The sequence below is a fragment of the Curcuma longa genome, chromosome 17 (genome assembly GCF_044706935.1).
Source record: "Curcuma longa cultivar G26 ecotype Majalengka, Jawa Barat chromosome 17, ITB_CL_G26_1.1, whole genome shotgun sequence".
NCBI classification, from domain to species: domain Eukaryota; kingdom Viridiplantae; phylum Streptophyta; class Magnoliopsida; order Zingiberales; family Zingiberaceae; genus Curcuma; species Curcuma longa.
Window position 1 is genome coordinate 5,312,866 of NC_133877.1, and position 21,080 is coordinate 5,333,945.

Consider the following 21,080-nt stretch of genomic DNA (forward strand, 5'->3'; position numbering starts at 1 on the left):
AAAAGCGGGTTGCGAGTCTGCCCGGTTCATTTTGTTTTTTTGTTTTTTTAATAAATTTTGTTTTAAATTTCGTAAATGCCCCGTCACAAAATATAATTTTACAAAATTATGTAACTGAAATATCAGATATTACGTAACTGGAAAAAATTATCAAAAGACCATTTTTTTAAAGTGAGCAGATCGATTAAACTGAATGGAAAATTGATTTTTTTATAATAACATATTAATTTTTTGATTTATTTGATTCAATTTTGATTTTAAAATTATTAAATAGAAATTTAATATCAATTTGATTTATTCGATTTTGATGATAAAATTAAATCGGTTCAATTTGTTTTTAAAAATTAATTTAATCAATTTATTTTTTTTAACCAAGCTATCTTACTTCAACCAACTAATTCTGAAAGTAACCGACTCGATATAAATTTTTCATCATCTATCAAAGTAAATCAAGAAGCGTAAATATATCATAACAGATGATCCAACATCGTAAATGTTTCAAACACCATGAACACTCGAAAAGCATCGTAAGTGATTCAAACATCACACTTGAAAAACATGAGAATCAAACTTTCATTCTATACCATTTACCATCGCATCATTGTCCTATGAGCTTCTACAGTCAAATAATTAAGTTTAAAATTTTTTAATTAAATTGATAAAAAATAATAATAATTCTTATAATAATTTTAATTGAATTAGAGCAATTTTAGGTTATGATCATAACTATTATAGAAATAATGTATTTTTGAAATAAAAATAGTATGAAATCCTTTTTTAACTATAATAAAAAATAAAAGCCTCCTTTTATATTTACATTTGTTATTATAAAAAGGATTTAAAATGTAACTTTATATTATTTCAATGCCAAATTACATAGAAATATTGTCAATAAAATATAATAATACTTATGTACGAAAGAAAATTTCATGACTTCTTATAACAAATTTTATATTGAGTACACAATAATAACAACTTTACACTTTCAAATAGATGAGGTAGCGTATATACCTTAAAATTATATTTAGTATAAGATACATTTGTTATTTTTTTATCTATTGATCCTCATAATTCCTAGAATGGCAAATGTCAACTATAAATAATTAGAACGAACTATCGTTGTTCTTGATTTTAATGTTTATTAAAATTACACGACATAAAATGTGTAATAATATAAGTGTGGTGATTGTTGCCCCCACGGGCGGGGTCAGCTGGTCAGGGCGCGGATGCTTACAGATGAAGGTGTGCAGTTCGAGGGCTCATGGTTGCATTTGCGATAACATCAATCTGTGCCATGTTTCCAATTCCCTCGGCCACCACGCTCTGGCCAGTCCCGCATTCACCGTGATTTACTCCCCCTCATACTTGTGGGGCCGGGGTGGGGGGGCCGCTAGGTTGGCGGTTCCAACCTTGCAGATAAGTGTGGTGATTGTTAACAGTAGGAATGCATGAATATTCACATAGTATGTCAGTGTCAAAAATCTATATATGAGGAATAAAGAATATGATCTGATTGCAGATAAGAACTGAAATTCAATATTCCTTCCAATCTACTAGAAGCTTAAAGAAATTTTCCTCTTCTTAACCATGACAACTAAATTTCACTCACCGTCTATAAGTAGTTTCCACCGAAACTACTGCAAAAACATACCAACGATGAAAACATACTGCAAAAACAAAAATAAATAAATAAGACAAAACCCAGCAACTTGTTTCCACCGAAATCATACCAACGATGATCTAATCCTCTGCATTCTCCCGTTCATCTTTGACGAGCTTGATCATATCATCTATGCGTAGAATTGTTATAGCTGCCTCAGTTGCGAACTGCAGTAAAAACAGCCAAAGATCATAATAATCTTCTATTTAATCCTTAAATTTATGAAAACAGTAACCGATTTGTGTTAACGGAAAAGTTGTGTTGGTTCCTTTATTTAGTTAAATTTACCTTCTTTACTGAAAGGCCCACATGATATACAATTAAAAAAAAAACAAAGGGAGTAACCATGAAAGGAAATTTTAAGGTACCATGATTAAGAACTTCTAAATGATCTAGTAATACAGCCCAATATAGCTTAAGGTAGAGATCACTAAGGTTGACCAAAGGCAAAAGTTTAAGTTTTGCTAAAGATTCTTGCTGGAATACAGAAAATTGAAAGGAAAAGAAAAACAATTTGACTACAAATTAAATTTGTTTTAACAAGAAATATGTTGAATCTATTGCAGTCGCATCTCCCAATAATAGAAGCATTGATATATTAGATATGCCCATACCTGTATGATCTTCACTTTGCTCATCGCTGGCTCAATAACTCCAGCTTCAAGATTGTTTCTTGTTGTACCTTTCGATAGGTCCAGTCCCACGCTGTATTATAACAAAGAAGACACAAGAAAACTATAAGCTGTAAACAATTGTTTAAACAAATTAGATTAACAGAATAATTGTGAAAAAACACAAGTGAAGAATTATAAACAGTCATTGTAAGGGACGCCCTTCCAGTCATTTTTGTGAATAAGTGATGATTAAACTATGTAAGGATCAAGTGACCTCGGAGAATCATTTGTGAAATTGCAACAAACAGGAGCAAAAACAATCGACACATTGCCACCAGTTAGCAGAAAAAAAGCTTTAGATTTCAGTGCAATTTCATATATGTTTTTAAATAAAAATAGGCAAGCAACAGATGTTTCATTGAAGGGGTATCTTCGTGTATATAAATAACCACCAAAAATACACTGATACCTTGATAGGTGCTGTTTATCTGCTTTGGTTTGGGCAGTGTGGTGATAAGCTCGAAGTTTAGCGACTAGCTCGGTTGCATCTTTTGCAGCATTCACAGCAAGCACCTGTTGCACAAATCCAAGTTTAGCATACAGGCTACATAAATGTGTTATATATCATAACATATGCAATTACATAAAGCACATAGAACCTTTGGTATAATTAGAAGCGATTCTGCAAACTCTGCAATTGCCAGCTGTTCTCTAGATCCCAAAGTTGTAGCGAGGTATTCCAAGTAAACAGACAGCGCAGACTCAACAGCACCACCACCGGCCACAACCTGTCAGATGAAAATACACAGCTTGTGAAGCCTAAATAGAAAAAAGGCAGTGGAAAAGCAAGTCTCTGCTGATATTATCTAGAACCAATCAAGACAGGAAGATCCTCTTCCCCCTTCCTTCAATTTCATTTGTCAGTTAAAACAAGAGATGTGGATATTCAAAAAAAAGTAAAAGCAGTAAAGAGAATTGACATCAAAGTCAGAGAAATATGATCCATAGATTGCACCTGTCTTTTTTAGTTTCAGTTGTGTAATTAAGTCCAACTCCTAGTAGTTAGCCAAGCTATATGTAGGAGCATGTGGAGACAAATTCTCTTACTAAATATGCTAGAATCATATAATCTGAGTCTTAAAAAATTTACAGAGAACATATCACTGTGATGCTTCAGAGACTAATGCTCTCGTTGTGTGCATGACATTTATTTTTGAAATAGTAAGTAATAATCATTAGTCAATATGATATGCTTGTTACATTTGTGCAAGTCCAACTCCTAGTAGTTAGCCAAGCTATATGTAGGAGCATGTGGAGACAAATTCTCTTACTAAATATGCTAGAATCATATAATCTGAGTCTTAAAAAATTTACAGAGAACATATCACTGTGATGCTTCAGAGACTAATGCTCTCGTTGTGTGCATGACATTTATTTTTGAAATAGTAAGTAATAATCATTAGTCAATATGATATGCTTGTTACATTTGTGTACTTTGTTGCTTTAAAATTTTAATTTAATTTTGTAATTGCTACAGACTTAGATTCGAAGGTAAACAAAGTGGACAAAGATTGATTGTAGGATTATAACTTTGAGTTGATCTCGGCACATGTAGAAGTGTGCAGAACCACTACAAGTGTCGATACAACATGGTGCCAAGATTGAACCTTTCCTGACAGAGATCAAAATTCAACTGAAAAGATATTTTAAACTTGATAAATAGGGTTATTAATGTAGAAGGCTTTATAAGCATGTGGGACTTAGCTGATCCAGACTGAACCTCTGATTTATCCATATGAGCTGAATGGAGATAAATGCGCTAAATGAAGATAAATGCAACAAAGTATTATAGGCACCATCTTTTGACTGGCACATGCACATTAATTTAGAAATTTGAAGCAGCAGCCATAAACCTATCCAACTCTCTAGCTATGGATGAAAAAGAATGCCAAATTCTAAAATGACCAAAGTAACTGGACAAAAAGAGATTACATAAAAAGGCCAATATAAAGTTCAAGTGATTTTCTTTCCTTTCTCATTCATTTTCTAATAATAGGTTACGATCAAAACTAGACAATTGATTAAATTTAGACAGTCAGGCAACAAAGATGCAGTAGTCATCTCCAAGATTCTGATGATAGGGTTTACCGTATTTGACTCAAGGGTCCTCTTAACAATGCACAATGCATCATGTAAAGCCCGATCCATCTCGTCAAGCATATGGTCATTAGCACCTCTAAGAATCAAGGAGACCTGGTGCAGACACTTCCTTGGTTAATGTACAACAATAGTCTAATAATAAAATTCCAGGATGCTGGAAATTCACAAGAAACATAAGCAAGAAGAAACCACTTACAGCACTGGAGTTCTTTGTACCCTTAATCAAAATTACATCATCATCAGCGATGCGCTCCTCTACAACCTCTTCAGCATGGCCAAGAAATGTCGCATCAAATGTTTCTTCTCCTTCCATGTCAGCAAAGGTAGTAACCTGCAACATCCAAGAAACATCCAATATAAAGATCAACACACAAAAACCAGAATTGCATACAAATCCAAGTAATTGGAAATTTAAAACAGCACAGTGACTATGAACTACAGAATAATTTAAACTGAAAAATGCAGTGTTTTGCTTGCATAAGTTCAAGAAATATATTCAGCAATCAGCATAAAGCTATAATAAAGTTGGATCATAAAGATCTGCAAGATTGAAACCCGTCACAATTAGATTCAAGAGTCTATTGGGATTTTTTTAATAATAGAATTTTTAACCAGCACACAGCGTTTTGCAGTGTTTTCAGTCTCATCTATTGTATGTTTGCAGTTGTCTCAACATTGAATTCTCACATTCCATATTCATTGTTGTCTAATAGTACTCTAATAGGCAAAATATAGATTAATAAAAAAAGTGTGGACACAAACCCCTTATCAAGTAACCAGGTACATACCAGTGGATAATGAGTATAATTCAATTAAATAATTATTAAAAATGGATACAAAAGATTGCACATATTTATTAAAAAATTGTCCATTAAACAAACATTAAAATATAATAGAAATTTAAAATAAAATAAAGTGTTCAAGCATTTTATGCATATGAGTTTATTATTTACTTTTTTTTAAAAAAAACAACGTATGCAAAACATTAGTTATGCTTTTTTGATATAAAATATATACTACAGACACTCTCAATAAAAAAAATAGTTTTTATTTTCAAGGAAAAAATTAAAAAATTGTTGCTCAAATGGGAAAATGAAAGTATTTCATGAAGCTCGGAAAATGAATAGTGAAGCTTTAATTTGTCTGTGGCAGTCAGCATTTCTAGACAAAATTCAACATCAAGCAAAATTTTCAAACGGGTAGGATTTTTTTCACATTATACATAGCTTCTATGTCCATTATTTGATGAAAACTTAATTCAACCTACTTTCTTTTTAACATAGGAATATGCATGTCAGCATTATTCATTAAAGGAACTGAATAAGAATAAACAATCAAAATTGCTTTAGATCTCAGAAGTATAGAATCAAAACAGTGATAGGTTAGACAATTACAATCTTAGAAGAAGGGAGAATCTAGTTTTATTGAAGACTGAAGAGTGCAATGCTTGGAACAATTGAATAAACTTTGTTTGTGAATCAGAAAAAATGCACATAAACGTGAAAGCTACTTCAAGAAGAACATAATAAATGCAATATTCCATTGGTGACCAATGACAAAACAATTAGAACAAGTAAGGTCTTACCACAGTTGCCCCAGTTGCTTTTGCAACATGCCGTAGATCCTCTTTGCGAACACGTCTAACGGCAATAGCTCCAGCTTCAACAAAATACTGCAAGGGAATTCAATTCAAGTGGTCAAGCAATCAATTCAAGTGGTCAATTAATAAAGGAAAGTAGGAATCATAACTTGAGATAAATCCTTCAAAAGATTCAGAACTGACTGCATAACGTGTGCATATGAGAAAGGAGAATGTCACAAGCACAATAGAATCCAGAGATGCTAGCACACGTATTATAGGAGATAAGTAACATTTGATAGTGGATCAAATAAAAAAAAGAAGAATCAAACTTTCAAGGAGTCAAATTTCAACCATCCCGCTTATATTATATGTAAAACATCTCTCTCAATCCCTCAATTCTTTTGTAGAAATGATTATAAATACTTAAAATTCTCAGTTACAAATAACACTTCATCTACTATCTTAATAATTATCTTATTACATCTAATATTACTAAACTTAAATTCAATATATTCTGTATTTACTCTACTAGGCCTAAAACATTTCACTTCTAGTGTTTCCCACCAAGATTTGAGTTCAGCATTTACTCCTTCACGTGTCTCATCCACCAAAATAATATCATTTGTAAATAACATTACTGTGATACCATATCTTGGATGTCTCTAGTGAGGTTGTCCATCATTAGTGTAAAAAATAGACTTAGAGTTGATCCTTGATGTAACCCTATTTTTATGGGGAACGTTTCGGTTGATCCGCCTTAATTCTTCACTCTTGTCATTACATTCTTATACATATCCTTAATTAGTTCAATATACGTTATGCTAACACCTCTCTTTTCTAGAACCAAATTAGCTGTATGGATCTTTCAGTCAGCAGAACAAGACAGTTTTCCTAGAGAAAAAAAGGCCAGCCTAAATAAGGTGGGAAAAAAATCAGCAACAATAAATTGCTATATTATGTGTAATAGTCCATTAACTCTGGTGAATGTATACATAACTAAGATTATAGCTTCTTATTTCAGAAGCTAGTATATATTGTCAACATAGCTAGCTACACTACTGAGCCATTACTATACAATAATCCACCGTGAAATCATCTGATGTACAATATAAACAAGAGCCTTTCCAAAAATTGTGACTCAAGCATAACATTTATCTTCCAGTATTAAATGAATGGAACACACATGGAATGAGCTTGAATACTCATATAAGTATAAGAATATACTAAGTTGAATGTACTTATTTCACAAGTACAAGAAATACATGCCTTCAGTGACATATCATCAATTCCTTTGGTTGTTAGTACAACATTTGCACCAGCTTTCAGAAGCTTCTGAATTCGCTCTTTTGTTATATCAGCTTCCCTGGTCAGTTTACAAGATGCCATTAGTGCCTATCTCATAATTAGCTTCATAGAGATGCAAAGTAGTGCACATGTAAGATTCCAACAACCAGGACCAACAAGAAAAGACTGAGCTGCATAAATGTTATTTTTACCTCATATAGTTTGTTAGAACACTTTCAAGATAATGAGTTTAGATAAAACACATATATGGCTCAAAACATAAGGTAGAAAAAACAAAGCATAAAGAAGACTATAAGAGGAAAAAAGAGAAGAAGAATAATGAAAGTAAGGGACTGCCTCCTACAAAATCAAACAAAAATGGATCAAATTAATTAGAATAATTTAGAACTTGAATGTTCACAACTGCTGGCACTTCTCACTCTAGAGGGGTCCATGTCACATACTAATTAAAAGGCTAAAATGTGTAACTTGGCAAACTTAGCACACAAACACATTAAAACTATGAAAACATCTGGCATGAGAACATATCATAAAAATGAAAGCAATTTCGAAGTATACTGCAACAAAAGTAAACAAGAATGATTATGACAGAACAAAACAATCTCACACAAGAATATAGGTACTGTGGAAACATACTAGAAGAACATAACAATCAAAAAATGATTTGGGCATAGGCAAAAATACAAATGACAAGATCTACTTAGTACTAGTGTTCCTATTCCCATGGCATTTATATTTGACAATGCATTTTCACATTGTTCAGTTAAGGGAAATTAAAGGTATCAAAAATTAAACCTGATGTGGATGTAGCACCTGAACTGATTGTATAAAACTAAAGAGAAAATCTGATGTATCATTTGGCAGATGTCACTCACAAATTGTGGTACAGTTTAGCCTGAATGCATAGTGGCAGACCACAATGCAACTTTCACAATATAAAGTACTTATTGAAGGAAAGGCACCACAAACTAAACTTGATATGAATGCAGTACATGTAGTGATTGTAGTAAAACTAAAGTGAAAATCAGCCGTATCATTGGGCAATGTGTTACACATTAGTGGAAGAGAATCAGACCCATTTGATCATATCTACTATCTATGCAACTGAAACAACCGATTATACTTAGGGTATCTACCAACAAGATTACCAAATTGTATGTGATCGTATCCCATCCTATACCAAAAGTTTAGCATTTGGTCAAAACCATACAATTTTGATAGCATATCATGCTGACACTTTGCCATGCTTCAACAACCTTCCAAGATAAACTCAAACAAATGTTAGTCCTATAGTCCCCTTCCAAGTAGCTTGTTTGCCTGCTACTACAAGTCTATGGTAATTATAAGTCAAATTAAAATTTTAGAGCTACGAGTCACAAAAACAAGTCTGCATCTTGCCAAGTTAGTATACATTCTATTATCACACCAGTTTTTGCACATCAGATCTATGCATTGGTTCTTATAGCATTCTACTAAGATAAATCCTATAATTTTCTACACCTCAAATTAAATAATGTGGACATCCAGTATTAAACTTAATTTGTATGATTCTCTAGAAATATATCTTGATTATCCACAGGGAGTTAGATATGGATACGTCACAGTTTCTGTAACTTTAGTGTCACTCCTCTTTGCTGTTGTCGGTGCTCTAATTAGTGCATCTGATCTTCCTCTCACTCTCCCTCACCAGCATGAGAAGTAAAGGATGAGTCATGGGAAGAAATCTTTCCATCACAACTGTTACACTCAATGATGCTTTTCCTCTTTCCCTCCTCCTTTTAGTATGTAATCACCTCCTAGTGATTGGAAGAATCTATGAATGATCTTCGTATCTTGGTTGGTAATGCTAAATTTTAGTATTTAATCACCTCTTAGTTATCTTGTGATCACGGTAAAGTTAATGTTGTGTGACCTTGTGGTCACCGGTTCAAGTCGCAAAATCTATCTCTTGCAATGCAAGGTAAAGCTGCCTACAATAGACCCAATGTGGTCTGACCTCTCCTCGAAACCCTACATTGTAGGAGCTTCGTACACTGGGTTGTCCTTCAATCATCTCTTAGTTATCGACAAACACAATCAATGACCCTTCCTATCTTGGTTGGTAACGCTAAAACCGTATCAGCACCAGTAACACACCCACATTTACCAATGTTGACACAGTATCAATGTCAATCGCCAACCAGATTTAGACGTGTTGGCCGATACCAACTGTCCTAAAAGTGTGCACTTGACAATTGGCAATATTGATTAAGCAAAATGAAACCATCGCATTCAATATTGATTCAAGAAAATTCAACGTATATATAAAGTCATCATAATTTAAATTGGATATGATTCTTGTGAAGAAGATAACATTCAAATGAAATTTTACAAGTTGACCTTATTAAACACAAGTATGCACAAAATCAAAATCCATATGTCAATCACCTTTCACGAATTTTTTCAAGTTCTCTTGGATCAGTGACCAAGACTTGGATACCCATCTGCATTTTTGTCTTCTGTAGATTAAAATCAAGACACGCAACTTTTGCAGGAGAAACCCTAGTTGGCATTCCTTGAGCGGCACGGCCTGTATTTAAAGCATATCCATTTAGCAAGTAGCTATCTTTGGCACTTTTTCCATGGGCTTTCAGAATGTTTATGCTCTGCAAAACAAACGAAGGTACTTTGATTTGTCTAGTAAACTGCAATAAACTGGAAAACCGAAGTGAAATCAACATGCTAACACGTAACAAGATAAAAAAATAATCACTTTCTGAAATTCAATCTCATCAAACTAAGATTTCTTCCAAATTAAAACACAATGTAAATAAAATAGCTGGGAAAAAAGAATTTTCACAATGCAAGTGAAATGAGAAAAATCATTCAACACGCTCCTGAACGTATCAGATTGTCCACAAGCCCAGTTAACCATTACAAAGTAAGTTTGGATGGTTCTGCAGCAAAGAAGGATGGAACTTAATTAGATTCTAACCTTTATTGGGTATTTAACTTCTCCTCTTGCGTTTGTAGTTTTAACTGCTTGAACTGCATCAACAACCTAGAAAACCAACAAAGAAACATAATACAGTCTACAAAGGCTATTGCAAGATAAAAATTGACCTTCATGTTCATATCTAAAGGGATAATAGGCAATTCCTAATTCTACAGGCATAAACAGCTGATGATGGATTAAAAGAACAACTAGGTAAATAGCAGAATTTTGCAAAGTCACATAAATATCAGCAAGATTTCATGTATTGTCCATGTCATGCAAAAGTATGAACTATGAATAACAAGAAGCCATGAGCCGTAACTATTTGGGAATGGCTATGCAGATCTTTAAAGACTGGATAGCTACTAGTATCCACATCTTCCAACTCACTTTAACTATGTAAAATAAATTTTGTGTTCCTTTCTACCTTCAGAATTTCAGCTTCAGTTGATTCAGCTTATTAACTTAGAATCTATTTATCTACTTTGGATTTAGTTGTACCACTTCCATCCTTCACTTATTTTAGTATCTATTTATGCTACATATAATTGCTCCTAGATAATACCTAATACAATAACCCCACACGACTTCTAACTTATTGTTTTCATCTCTGTTATCATACATCTGTGAACATATTTTTCCCAATTTACCCATTGATCCAACTTTACTTTTTACCTTCAACCATCACAGTCTTATAAAATTTACCCTTTAACTTAAAAGCCACGTGGGGATCGCATAAATCAGTTCCTTTCCATTTAAACTATCTGCTCCTTATCCTATTTAAGAATATCTTCAATAATCACCTTTTTGATTAATTAATAGATCCAATATATCTAAAACCTTAACTGCAAAGGTTCTTTTTTGTTTACCAAAACTAACCCTTCAATTTTCTTTTACTGCTCAAACTATCTTCCAAGTAATCTGTATGAATTTTACTAAGTCCTTTGGTTTTGGGAAAAAATGTTCTCAAACTATAAATAATTTCCAGGAAACCAAGGTTAAAAAAGATCAAAAGTCAAGGACACATTCTCATAATAAATAGTTATATACTATGGCATTGGTAAACATAGAAGTAATGACACATGGCATAGGAATATATTAGCCTAGGAACTTATAAATAACAACAATAACCAAGTCTTATCCCACTAAGTGAGATCGGCTATATAGATCCTTCTACGCCATTGGGCTCTCTCCCCTACTATATCATCATTTATATTTAAATAAATTTTATCTTATTTTATTATCATTAACCAAATTTTTTTATCTTCTTTTTCCTCATTTAATGTGCACATTTGTTATAGTTTCACATCACCTAACTAAAACATTTATTGGTCGTCTAAGTACATGTTCGTACCATCTTAAACGTGTCTATTGGAGTTTTCCCTCAATAGGTGCAACCCCGACTTTCTCTTTAATATTTTCATTTTTTATTTGTCCATCTTTATATGTCCGCACATCCAGCTTAACATCCTCATCTCTGCAACTCTCATCTTCTACTCATGTGCTCGAGTTATAGCCCAATATTCAACTCCATATAACAAAATAGGTCTAACTGCCGTTTTATAAAATTTTTCTTTAAGTTTTAGAGATATTTTACAATCACAAAGAACACCTGACGCTCTCCTCCATTTCAACCATCCCGCTTATATTCTATGTAAAATATCTCTCTCAATCCCTCCATCCTTTTGCAAAAATGATCTTAAATACTTAAACTCTCAGTTGCAGGCAACTCGTCATCTCCCATCTTAACAATTATTTCGTTATGCCTAATATTACTAAACTTAAATTTCACATATTCTATCTTTACTCTACTAAGCCTAAAACCTTTAACTTCTAGCGTTTCCTGTCAAGATTCGGCATTTACTCCTTCACGTGTTTCATCTACCAAAATAATAGGAAATCACTGACTCAAATAGGAAAAGAAACAATGTATCACACCATAAGTCATAACTTGTGGCTACTATCTAATGTGTTCTCTTGTTCTAACCTTGCAGTGGCTTCAATCTCTACATAATACAATGGCCTTGTAGCAATACCAACTATTGATGATTTGTATTTTGGTTCGCAAAACATATTAAATTTTACGCTACTATACCATGATGATTATATGTGATGCTTCTTGTATGCCAATATATATGTTTCTGCTTGATGGACCAAGAGTTGTAAAAGTTCCAGCAATCTAGGACCCTAAAAATTACCAGATATAGTACTTAGGATATTGCCCGGAATCAAAAGACTATTTTTTTGGTGTTAACATCAAGCACCGAAGGTATTGATATACATGAACAATCAGGTCAAGGTAGTACAAAAAGAATATAACAGTGCAAGTTAAAACAGAAAGACGGTATGTAATTATGCTTGATCTTACCAAATTGGCAAAAAAATCACTGTCAATTGCAATTAATTTTGAGGACATGCTTGTCTTTGCACAGTTTGTAAGAGATTCTTTGCCAAGTTTTTCAACCTGGATATGGACATGAGATCCTCACTGAGTGGGCAAAGGAAATTGAAAATTATACTAGTACTTTGACAGTTTATAATATCAACAAACTAATTAAACAAGTTCGTACTTTTACAGAAAGTTTTTCTTCGACATATTTGCAAGCTTCTCTCATTGCAAGCTGTCAAGAATTATTGAGAGACATAAATCTATATATTTCATAAACCACAATATAGTTCAATATACATCAAAACATAAATGCTTACAGAAAATGATTCTGCTATATCTGGGCTACTACTGCAAAGAAGAAAACAAAAATATTTTACTATGTATAATTATTCAGTACCCTGTAGCCACTGATTATAGATGTTGGGTGAATCTTGTCTCTCACAAGATCATTTGCTCTCTGCAATCAAGAAATAGGAAAAAGTTTAGTAATGACAGATAGTAAACCATCAATGACTCACGTAACAATGTAAACTGCACAAAAAACTCAACAAGCACAATCTCTAGGCCACCTTGAGTAACTCAGCAGCCAGGATAACCACTGATGTTGTCCCATCTCCAACCTCTCGATCTTGAAGTTCAGCAAGTTCAACAAGTACCTATAATCATCATATAGTGTTAATCACCGAAATTTAAACCACAGCAACAGAAATATGTGAATCACAACCAGGACCAGGTTGTTGACCTTGGCAGCAGGATGCTCAACTTCTAACATCTTCAGTATAGTTGCGCCATCATTAGTAATTGTGACATCACCAATGTCATCAACCAGCATCTAGGAGATCACCATTAAATGCAAGTCTTGTAAGAAACCAAATTTCAAAAACCACTGATTATGTAGTTTCCAACAAGGGATTTAAGTCAGAAAAAAAATACATAATTCAACAGTTGACGACCAGTATCTATATGCATCTGAGACTACAACCAAGCTTGAAGCAAATGCAGCATGTGATATATAATATTCAAGAGCTTTGAGAAACTGCACCCAATATTCCAGTAATAATATACAAATAGTTAGGGATTTTAAATATCACAAACAGAGAATACAAAACATTCGACTTTTCCTAACCAGTAAAAAATGGAGAAAAAAACACAATCCGAGATCGCGTTTCACCTTATCGAGACCAACTGGTCCGAGAGAAGACTTGACAATGTTGGCAACAGCTTGGCACGCCACCACTGTCTCACCAATACACCAAAAGAAAGCTTATCACGACAAACAATCGAAAACGCACTCGTAGAGTTAAAGCTGGGAGAGTATTGAGGTGAGATGAGAAGGAGAAGATCGAACCATTCTGAGTGCGAACGTCTTGGCCGGATTGGCGCTCACCCAATATGTCAGGAGTCTGAGCAGCGATCGCCATTGCCGAGGTCGTGAGACAGCAGCGGCAACCCTGGACTGCGAGCGACGACAGAAGAAAGATCTAGAGAAGGAAAGGGCAGGTCCGGAGAGCTACTGGATGGGGCAGGGTTAAGGTCTGTCCTCGTAACAGAGAAGGATACGGTGGCATATGGGTAAATATGTAAGCGTGTGCCTGTGTCACGTGCTTTGGAGATCGACAGCTGTGGTTGCTTGAAATATTTTTAAAAAATTGTTAAAATGTATTTATTAAACATTATTTGGATAAATTTATCTGGTGAACATTTTAATCATTTCTAGTAGGGCATCTTTTAAAAAACTATTAAAAGCACACTCTATCGTTTTAAAAATATTATTATTATAGTATCATTATGATAGTTATGATGATAACTACTGTATTGCTTTAATTATCAAATTTTATATGAATTATTATATTATTAAAATATATGTTACCAATTTAATTAAAACTACTCAAATTATTTCAATACCACTGTAATTACATTTGTAATTGCTTTAATTATAATAACTATGGAAATAAATAACTAAGATTATAATTTTTTATTGATAAATTAAAATATATATTCTATCATATTTGGTCAATTCTCATCTACCTTAAAATTAAGTTTACCTTTAATTACCGTCTTAGACGAAATTAGGATTTTCTTTTTATTATAATTGTTGATTTATTTCTAATTCATAAAATTATTCATATTACCTCTGTTCGGTCCTACGGCTACACGATGATGACGGCCACACGATGATGAATCTATTCCAATTCTCATCATATCTCACGCTCTTTATCCGCCAAAGTTATCAAAACCTGCCCCTACACTCTTGGCCCGGAATTGAAATCTCACATAATTTTGACCCAGAACCGAAACCTCTTCGTGCTTATTTCAAAAGCTGAGTGAGTAAAAGATCGGTTAAATCGATCGAATCAATTCGATTGAAGTTAAAAATTTGAGTCGATTCATTTAAAATTTTAATTTTTTTAAATATTAATTATTTCAATTAAATAATTTTAAAATTTTAAATTCAATTAAATTGATTAAATCAAATTAGACTATACTTGAATCGGAATAGAGAATTTAAAATATCTAATTATGAAATTCAGGACTTTCATTCACTCTCAAGTCCAATTTAATCAAAAGTTGATTTTCAACTGATTTAATTGATATTTTATGGGTTTAATTTTTTTTACTTTTATATGAAAGTTTGATCGATTCAATTAAATTTAAAAAAATTAATTTATTCAATTTTTGTTTAACATTGCAAGAATATTGAACCCTAGCGACGGAATATTTTATCACTAATTGATCGTTATTTGTAAATAGCGACTAATTTACCTCATCGATAAAAAATTAATCGTTGACGTCATATAGTGACAGATTTAAATTCGGTTGCAAATTAACAAAGAAAAATTTAATTTTCATCATTAAATGTAATAACGGAGTTAAATACTCATCGCTAATATTAGTGACCACAATTGAAATCCATCGTTAATATTAGCAATGGATATTAAGACGACACGAAAATTTAAATCTATCGCTAAGATTGTAAACGGAAAGCACTGATTAATCTCTAATCTAGTGACGGTAACATCCATCGCTAATTAGTAGCGATGGAGATTTAATTTTGTCTCTAAGTAGCAACGGAAATGAAAAGTTCTTTGCTAATTACACTACAAAAATAAAGATCATTTGCCATGAATTGGTCGTTTCCAGTTTTTTATGATTGACTTACGGAGCCCATACTTCTTCTGATTGCCCTTGTAATATCCCCGGGGGATCTTGCTATAGAAAGCCAAATCTTTGACACTCCTCTGAATAGCAGCCTTTTTACATAGATTAGCCAAATATTGATAAGTGAAATGAATCATTGGCATAATGCCTACCTGATTTGCAGGATGCTTGGCTTTAAAGGCTTGCTCTATTTCAGTGCCAATTAGAGCGGGCATCTTTCTGAAGATTTTGTTCAATAGTTCTGGACTAATGAACATTCTTCCTGATTTTGCTGCAAGATTTTTAAAATCATTAAGATAACTGAAAATATCTTTCATACTTGTGCAGCTTAGCCGCTCCAAATCCACATAGGCTTGGTCTTGCTCCATTGTTGATCCTTGGTATGGGTCTTCTAGCAGAATAGACCTTCTGATAGCTGATAGGATGTTTTGCGTTTCTCCTGCCATCTGGACCAACTCTTCATACTCTCTTGAGTAGATCATTCGCCATTGTATCCACATCTTCTTCTCCACTTCCCCTAGGAGATTCTGTATGAACTGGACTTTCTGCCTGTTGTCAGTCCAGGTCCTTTCATTAACCAAATTGTTGGTTATTGACTCCCAGTGTGAAATAACGTCCGCGTATTGCCCTATATCCTCCGGTAATACCAGTATAGCTCTAGTAGTTTACTGGGCGGAAGGTAATGTCCATGGCTGCTGGTATGCACGCCTTCCTCGAAATCTTCCATGCCACTGAGATCCTTGCTGATCCTCATACGGGGACACTGATGCCTGTGCAGGAGGATAATTTATTTCTCCCATTAGAGGCTCGGTTGGAGGATCATACCTTGATATAGCAGATGTTGATGATAGGGCTCGCTCAGTGTTTAATAGCGAGCGTAACATAGGATATTCCATTCGCTCCAGTTGTTCAATGATCTCAGACTGGGTGTTGACATGAGTCGTTTCTTCTTGTTGCTATACGACTTCTTCTTGAGGTTCAGATTCCTCAAGTGCTTGTGATGTTGGGGCTTCAGGGTTGGATGAAGCTTCAGGGATCTCATAGTGTTCCACTATGAAACCATCTGGACTCTCCTTTTCCAGATTTGACAGGAATTCTTCAAAAATTGCTTCCTCAAAGAATGGAAGCTCATAGTCCTTGCTGTAGCCATTACTTGTGCATGCTCTTGCTAGTTCAGCTACACTTGGCTAGTCTGTCTCAGAGCTATTATGAACTTCTTCAAGTTCCGGCTCTGGTTCAGCTTCCTCAGCTGGCTCTTGTTCTAGGACTGAATTTGGTGGAGCAGGGTAGTCCACGTCCAAGTGTGTGAGTCCCAGAAAGTAGGAACTCAGGTCCTCTTCATCTTCCTCTTCCTCTTCCTCGTACCATTCTGCAGGTTCATCAGGAAAACCATGGGCACTGTTAGGAGGTGTAGGAAGGTCATCCAAGTCAAATTCCGGGTCACTATCCCAAGGGGTAGCATCCCATATGCTTGGATAAGCAAATTCGGCAAAGCAGACTGTCACAAATTCTTCTTCTTGAGCTTGTTCTGAAGTGTTTTCAATATCAAGCTCATTAACTCTTCGAGGCCTGGGATTCCCTGTGGATTGATATCCCGTAAAGGCCAATGCAATAGATCCGTCCAGTAGAGTTGTTGTCCTTACTGCTTGCGGATTTCGGATCTGAGAAACAGTAGGTGGTTGCATAATCCGCCTCATCCCTTGTAGCTCTTGAGTTGTTCTTGGTGTGGTTGGCACAACATGAATTCCGGTGCTTGCCAGGTAGTCAGCTACGTTCTGAACATTGTAACGAAAACCAACATGACTGGTATTCGTCAGTTGGTATTCGTCAGTCTTCCAATCAACCCACGTGTGATCAGTAGGTTGCTTTCCACGGAGTTCCACTCCTCATATCCATGTGTCTGGATTGCCAACTCAATATGGTGGAAGAAATCCTCCACACTAATCAAAATATTTGGTGCAATATACACCAGTTGGGTTCCTCAAGAGATATCAATCTCCATGGCTTCGATGATCGAACAATCATCTCTCCATCTTGTATTGCGAAGAACCACCAAAGCGTTGGTGCCAGCGTTCCTGCGATGAAGTGCATGTATACGGATCATAACTAATCCAAGGTGGATTGGCTGCATACCTTCTCGTCTCAGTAATGAGTAGCTTTCTTGATTGATAAGTGACAGGTTTTATTGCCCTCCTGTCACTATAATTCTTGTCTATGAGTAGTGCTGGTAGAATCGATGTTGGGGTTCCGACCAATTTGCACTATAGAGCGTCTCAGTAGGTACTAGTGACGCTCGTTTCCTCTGAGATAGCTCTAGTTCAGCCTCTGGATTTAACTGACTTTCCAGAGTTCTGGGGCCATTTCTCGCTCCAGGAAGTCTTCTTTGCGCTTCATATCGGAGTCTAGCCATCCTCCGATAATCTCGAATTTGGTCCTGTTGTGATGAAGTAGAGGGCTGCGAGACTTCCGTTGTTGTGCTCTCAGTAATAGTAGGTCGAGCACGAGCTACCATCTTTAAGCTTTCACCTTGAGTTTATCCTTGTCTTCTTTAAGAATTTTCAAGGGATCTTTGTAAACAAAGAAGGGCTCTTACTTCTTGGGTGTTGCTTTAATAGCTCCAAGAGACAGACCTTCTAATTGCTTGGCTAGCTCAGCAACCTATGCAGAAGAGTCAGAAACAACTGGCTTCTTAAGAAGCAAATCAAGCTTATGATTTATAGTGAGTAGAAGCTCGATTATAGTGTTGTTCTATCGGTTTATATCTTTGTTTGTAGCGTTAGCAGCTACTGCAAAGCCAATTGCTGGTGCACTAATTGTTTGAGTGACTTGAAGAGCCTTCTCGTAATCTTTGGATTCTGCAGATGGTGGCGATGCTCTAGGAGGTGGAGTGGTACTCATGAAACTTGCCTCCTTACTTCATGCATCACTTCTTCAATTTTTCTCACTTGTGTCCGAAGTTCTTCGATTAGAACCACCGCTTGCTCTTGTAGGATCGAATGCACGTGAGAGGGGGGGGGGGGTGAATCACGTGCTTTTAAAAAATTGTTCGTTTAAAACCAGAGTTAGAAAAGTTAAGCCTTGAAAAATCGTGCAGCGGAGAATAAGAAATACGAAGCGAGAAATGAATACCCTAATTGAGGGTCGATTAACATTTTTAATAAGTTTGAGGACCAAAATGAAATTTCCCTAATTGCATGCTGATGCTGCCACTTAAGAGTGCACTTCGTCTTCTTCCTTCGCTCTGCTCACTCTGCTCTCTCTGTCGCTTTCTCCATCCCTAATCCTTGCAATCTGAGGAAGAAATCAAACTACACTCTGGTGGTGAGTTCTCCTCATTCTTCAAATCTGCTATTTTTTCTTCCTTTATCTGGATTATTCATCTCATTTCATGCTCTGTTTCAGGTCATGGAGCTTCTTCCATTTTGTTCCATCTTGTTGTTCTCCTTCCTCGCCTCCTCTGTTTCCGGTACGGCGAGAAAAATCACCTTTTTCTGAGCTCGAAATTAGCTTTCTTTCATTTAATGGCGGTTTATTTGGTTGCAGAAGCCGAAAACGTCGGTGTCAACTACGGCAGGGTGGCCAACAACCTGCCTCCGGCGACCAAAGTGGTGGAGCTGCTGAAATCCAACGGCATTGGCCACGTCAAGCTATACGACGCTGACCCGTCCGTCCTACTCGCCCTCGTCGGCTCCGGCATCAAGGTGGTAGTCACCATGCCCAACGAGCTCCTCGCCTCCGTCGTCGCCCGTCTGGGCTTCGCTCTGCAATGGGTGCAGCGCAACGTCGCCGCCTACTACCCCTCCACCCAGATCCACTCCATCGCCGTCGGGAATGAGGTTTTCGTCTTCCCCCGCAACATCACCAACTTCCTCGTCCCGACGATGCAGAACGTCCACACCGCGCTCGCCCACCTCCATCTCGACGCCGACGTCAAGATCTCGTCCCCCATCACCCTCACGGCGCTCCAAAACTCCTACCCCTCCTCCTCTGGCAGCTTCCGGCCGGAGCTAGTAGAGACGGTGATCTGGCCGATGCTAGAGTTTCTGCGACAGACCGGCTCGTATCTCATGATCAATGCCTACCCTTTCTTCGCCTACGAAGCGAATTCCGATGTCATTTCCCTTGATTACGCCCTGTTCCGTCCTAATTCCGGAGTCGTCGACGCCGGTAACGGACTCAAGTATTACAGCCTCTTCGACGCCCAAATCGACGCGGTGTTCGCGGCGATGTCGGCGCTCAAGTACGACGACATCAAGATCGTGGCGTCGGAGACGGGGTGGCCGTCGAAGGGCGAGGCGGGCATCGATGGATAGGCAGCGACTGTAGGGTACAGAAAATCGTCTGACCGGTCATGATGCGGCGGCACCGTCATCAACTGAGGCATCTGATACCAATGCTGCTCTAACGGTGACGGCAGCGGTGGTGGCTGATAGTCGATGGCATAATCCTGGACCTCAGTGTGCGTCATCAACTGTCGATCATCCTGCAGCGGCGCCGAAGCAATCGGAAGCAACTCCGACATCGGCTGAGGCATCTGTGGAAATGACTCTGCCTGAGGCATCGATGGATAAGCAGCAACTGTAGGATACAGAAAATCGTCCAACTGCTCATGATGTGGCTGCGCCGTCATCGTCGTCAACTGAGGCATCTGATACCAATGTTGCTCTAGCGGCGGTGGCTGATAGCCGGCGGCGTAAATCTGGGCCTCTGCCTCCTGGATGTCGCGGTCGATCTGAGCGAGGTGCTGCTGCAGTAGATAAATATAACCGACGCATCCAAGAACAGGGTCACGGATGCGAGCCTCCGCCTCGAACGTCAGCGACTCCGCCGCCATCATGCGTTGTTCGACCGGCAAGCTCTCTAGAATCTTCCCGACGTTGCTACACCCGTAGACACGATGGACGTAGTCGAAAGACGGGCTGGTCGCCGGAAAATACGGCGCGAATATGCAGTTCGGCGGACATTTGCGACGCATGTGATTGCACGCCGCACAACCCGCCGCAGATGCCGTCGCCTCCTTCTGTTGGTCCATGACCATCAGAAGCGAAGAGAACAGAGGCGGTAAAGAGGAGAGGGTGAGTGGCTGGAGGGACCTCCCTTGTGTGGCGCTGGACAGGAAAGAGTGGTCGGCGGGCTGGCGATCAGCACAACAGAGGAAGGAAGAGAGGTGCGGCCGCGTACAATGGAAACCTAATCCGGCGACCGTGAGGTGGGAGCCCAGCATTGGATGCGAACCT

General features: G+C 36.8%; 1 protein-coding gene and 3 pseudogenes across 2 annotated transcripts in view; 1 reads left to right on the forward strand and 3 right to left on the reverse strand.

Annotated features, from left to right (window-relative positions):
* Nucleotides 1-1,490: 1,490 nt before the first annotated feature.
* LOC141848555 (T-complex protein 1 subunit alpha-like) overlaps nucleotides 1,491-21,080 on the reverse strand; it is a 39,909-nt gene continuing 20,319 nt past the window's right edge. The window contains exons 1-17 of one of the 2 annotated variants that reach the window (XM_074736599.1): nucleotides 14,033-14,182; nucleotides 13,856-13,920; nucleotides 13,427-13,516; nucleotides 13,254-13,340; nucleotides 13,082-13,141; nucleotides 12,866-12,916; nucleotides 12,664-12,759; nucleotides 10,296-10,361; nucleotides 9,749-9,966; nucleotides 7,283-7,379; nucleotides 6,020-6,106; nucleotides 4,631-4,765; nucleotides 4,423-4,527; nucleotides 2,934-3,062; nucleotides 2,744-2,847; nucleotides 2,275-2,365; nucleotides 1,491-1,827 (exon numbers count right to left, since the gene is read on the reverse strand). In XM_074736599.1, coding sequence (XP_074592700.1) covers nucleotides 1,741-1,827; nucleotides 2,275-2,365; nucleotides 2,744-2,847; nucleotides 2,934-3,062; nucleotides 4,423-4,527; nucleotides 4,631-4,765; nucleotides 6,020-6,106; nucleotides 7,283-7,379; nucleotides 9,749-9,966; nucleotides 10,296-10,361; nucleotides 12,664-12,759; nucleotides 12,866-12,916; nucleotides 13,082-13,141; nucleotides 13,254-13,340; nucleotides 13,427-13,516; nucleotides 13,856-13,920; nucleotides 14,033-14,105 — 1,641 coding nt within the window. In that variant the 5' untranslated portion in view covers nucleotides 14,106-14,182 and the 3' untranslated portion in view covers nucleotides 1,491-1,740. Of the gene's footprint in view, nucleotides 1,828-2,274; nucleotides 2,366-2,743; nucleotides 2,848-2,933; nucleotides 3,063-4,422; nucleotides 4,528-4,630; nucleotides 4,766-6,019; nucleotides 6,107-7,282; nucleotides 7,380-9,748; nucleotides 9,967-10,295; nucleotides 10,362-12,663; nucleotides 12,760-12,865; nucleotides 12,917-13,081; nucleotides 13,142-13,253; nucleotides 13,341-13,426; nucleotides 13,517-13,855; nucleotides 13,921-14,032; nucleotides 14,183-21,080 lie in introns of those variants that run through there. The other variant, XM_074736600.1, reaches the window with a different exon arrangement.
* On the reverse strand, nucleotides 15,798-16,739 carry LOC141848285 (uncharacterized; annotated as a pseudogene).
* Nucleotides 17,031-17,974, reverse strand: LOC141848286 (uncharacterized; annotated as a pseudogene).
* LOC141848287 (glucan endo-1,3-beta-glucosidase 3-like) lies at nucleotides 19,249-21,051 on the forward strand (annotated as a pseudogene).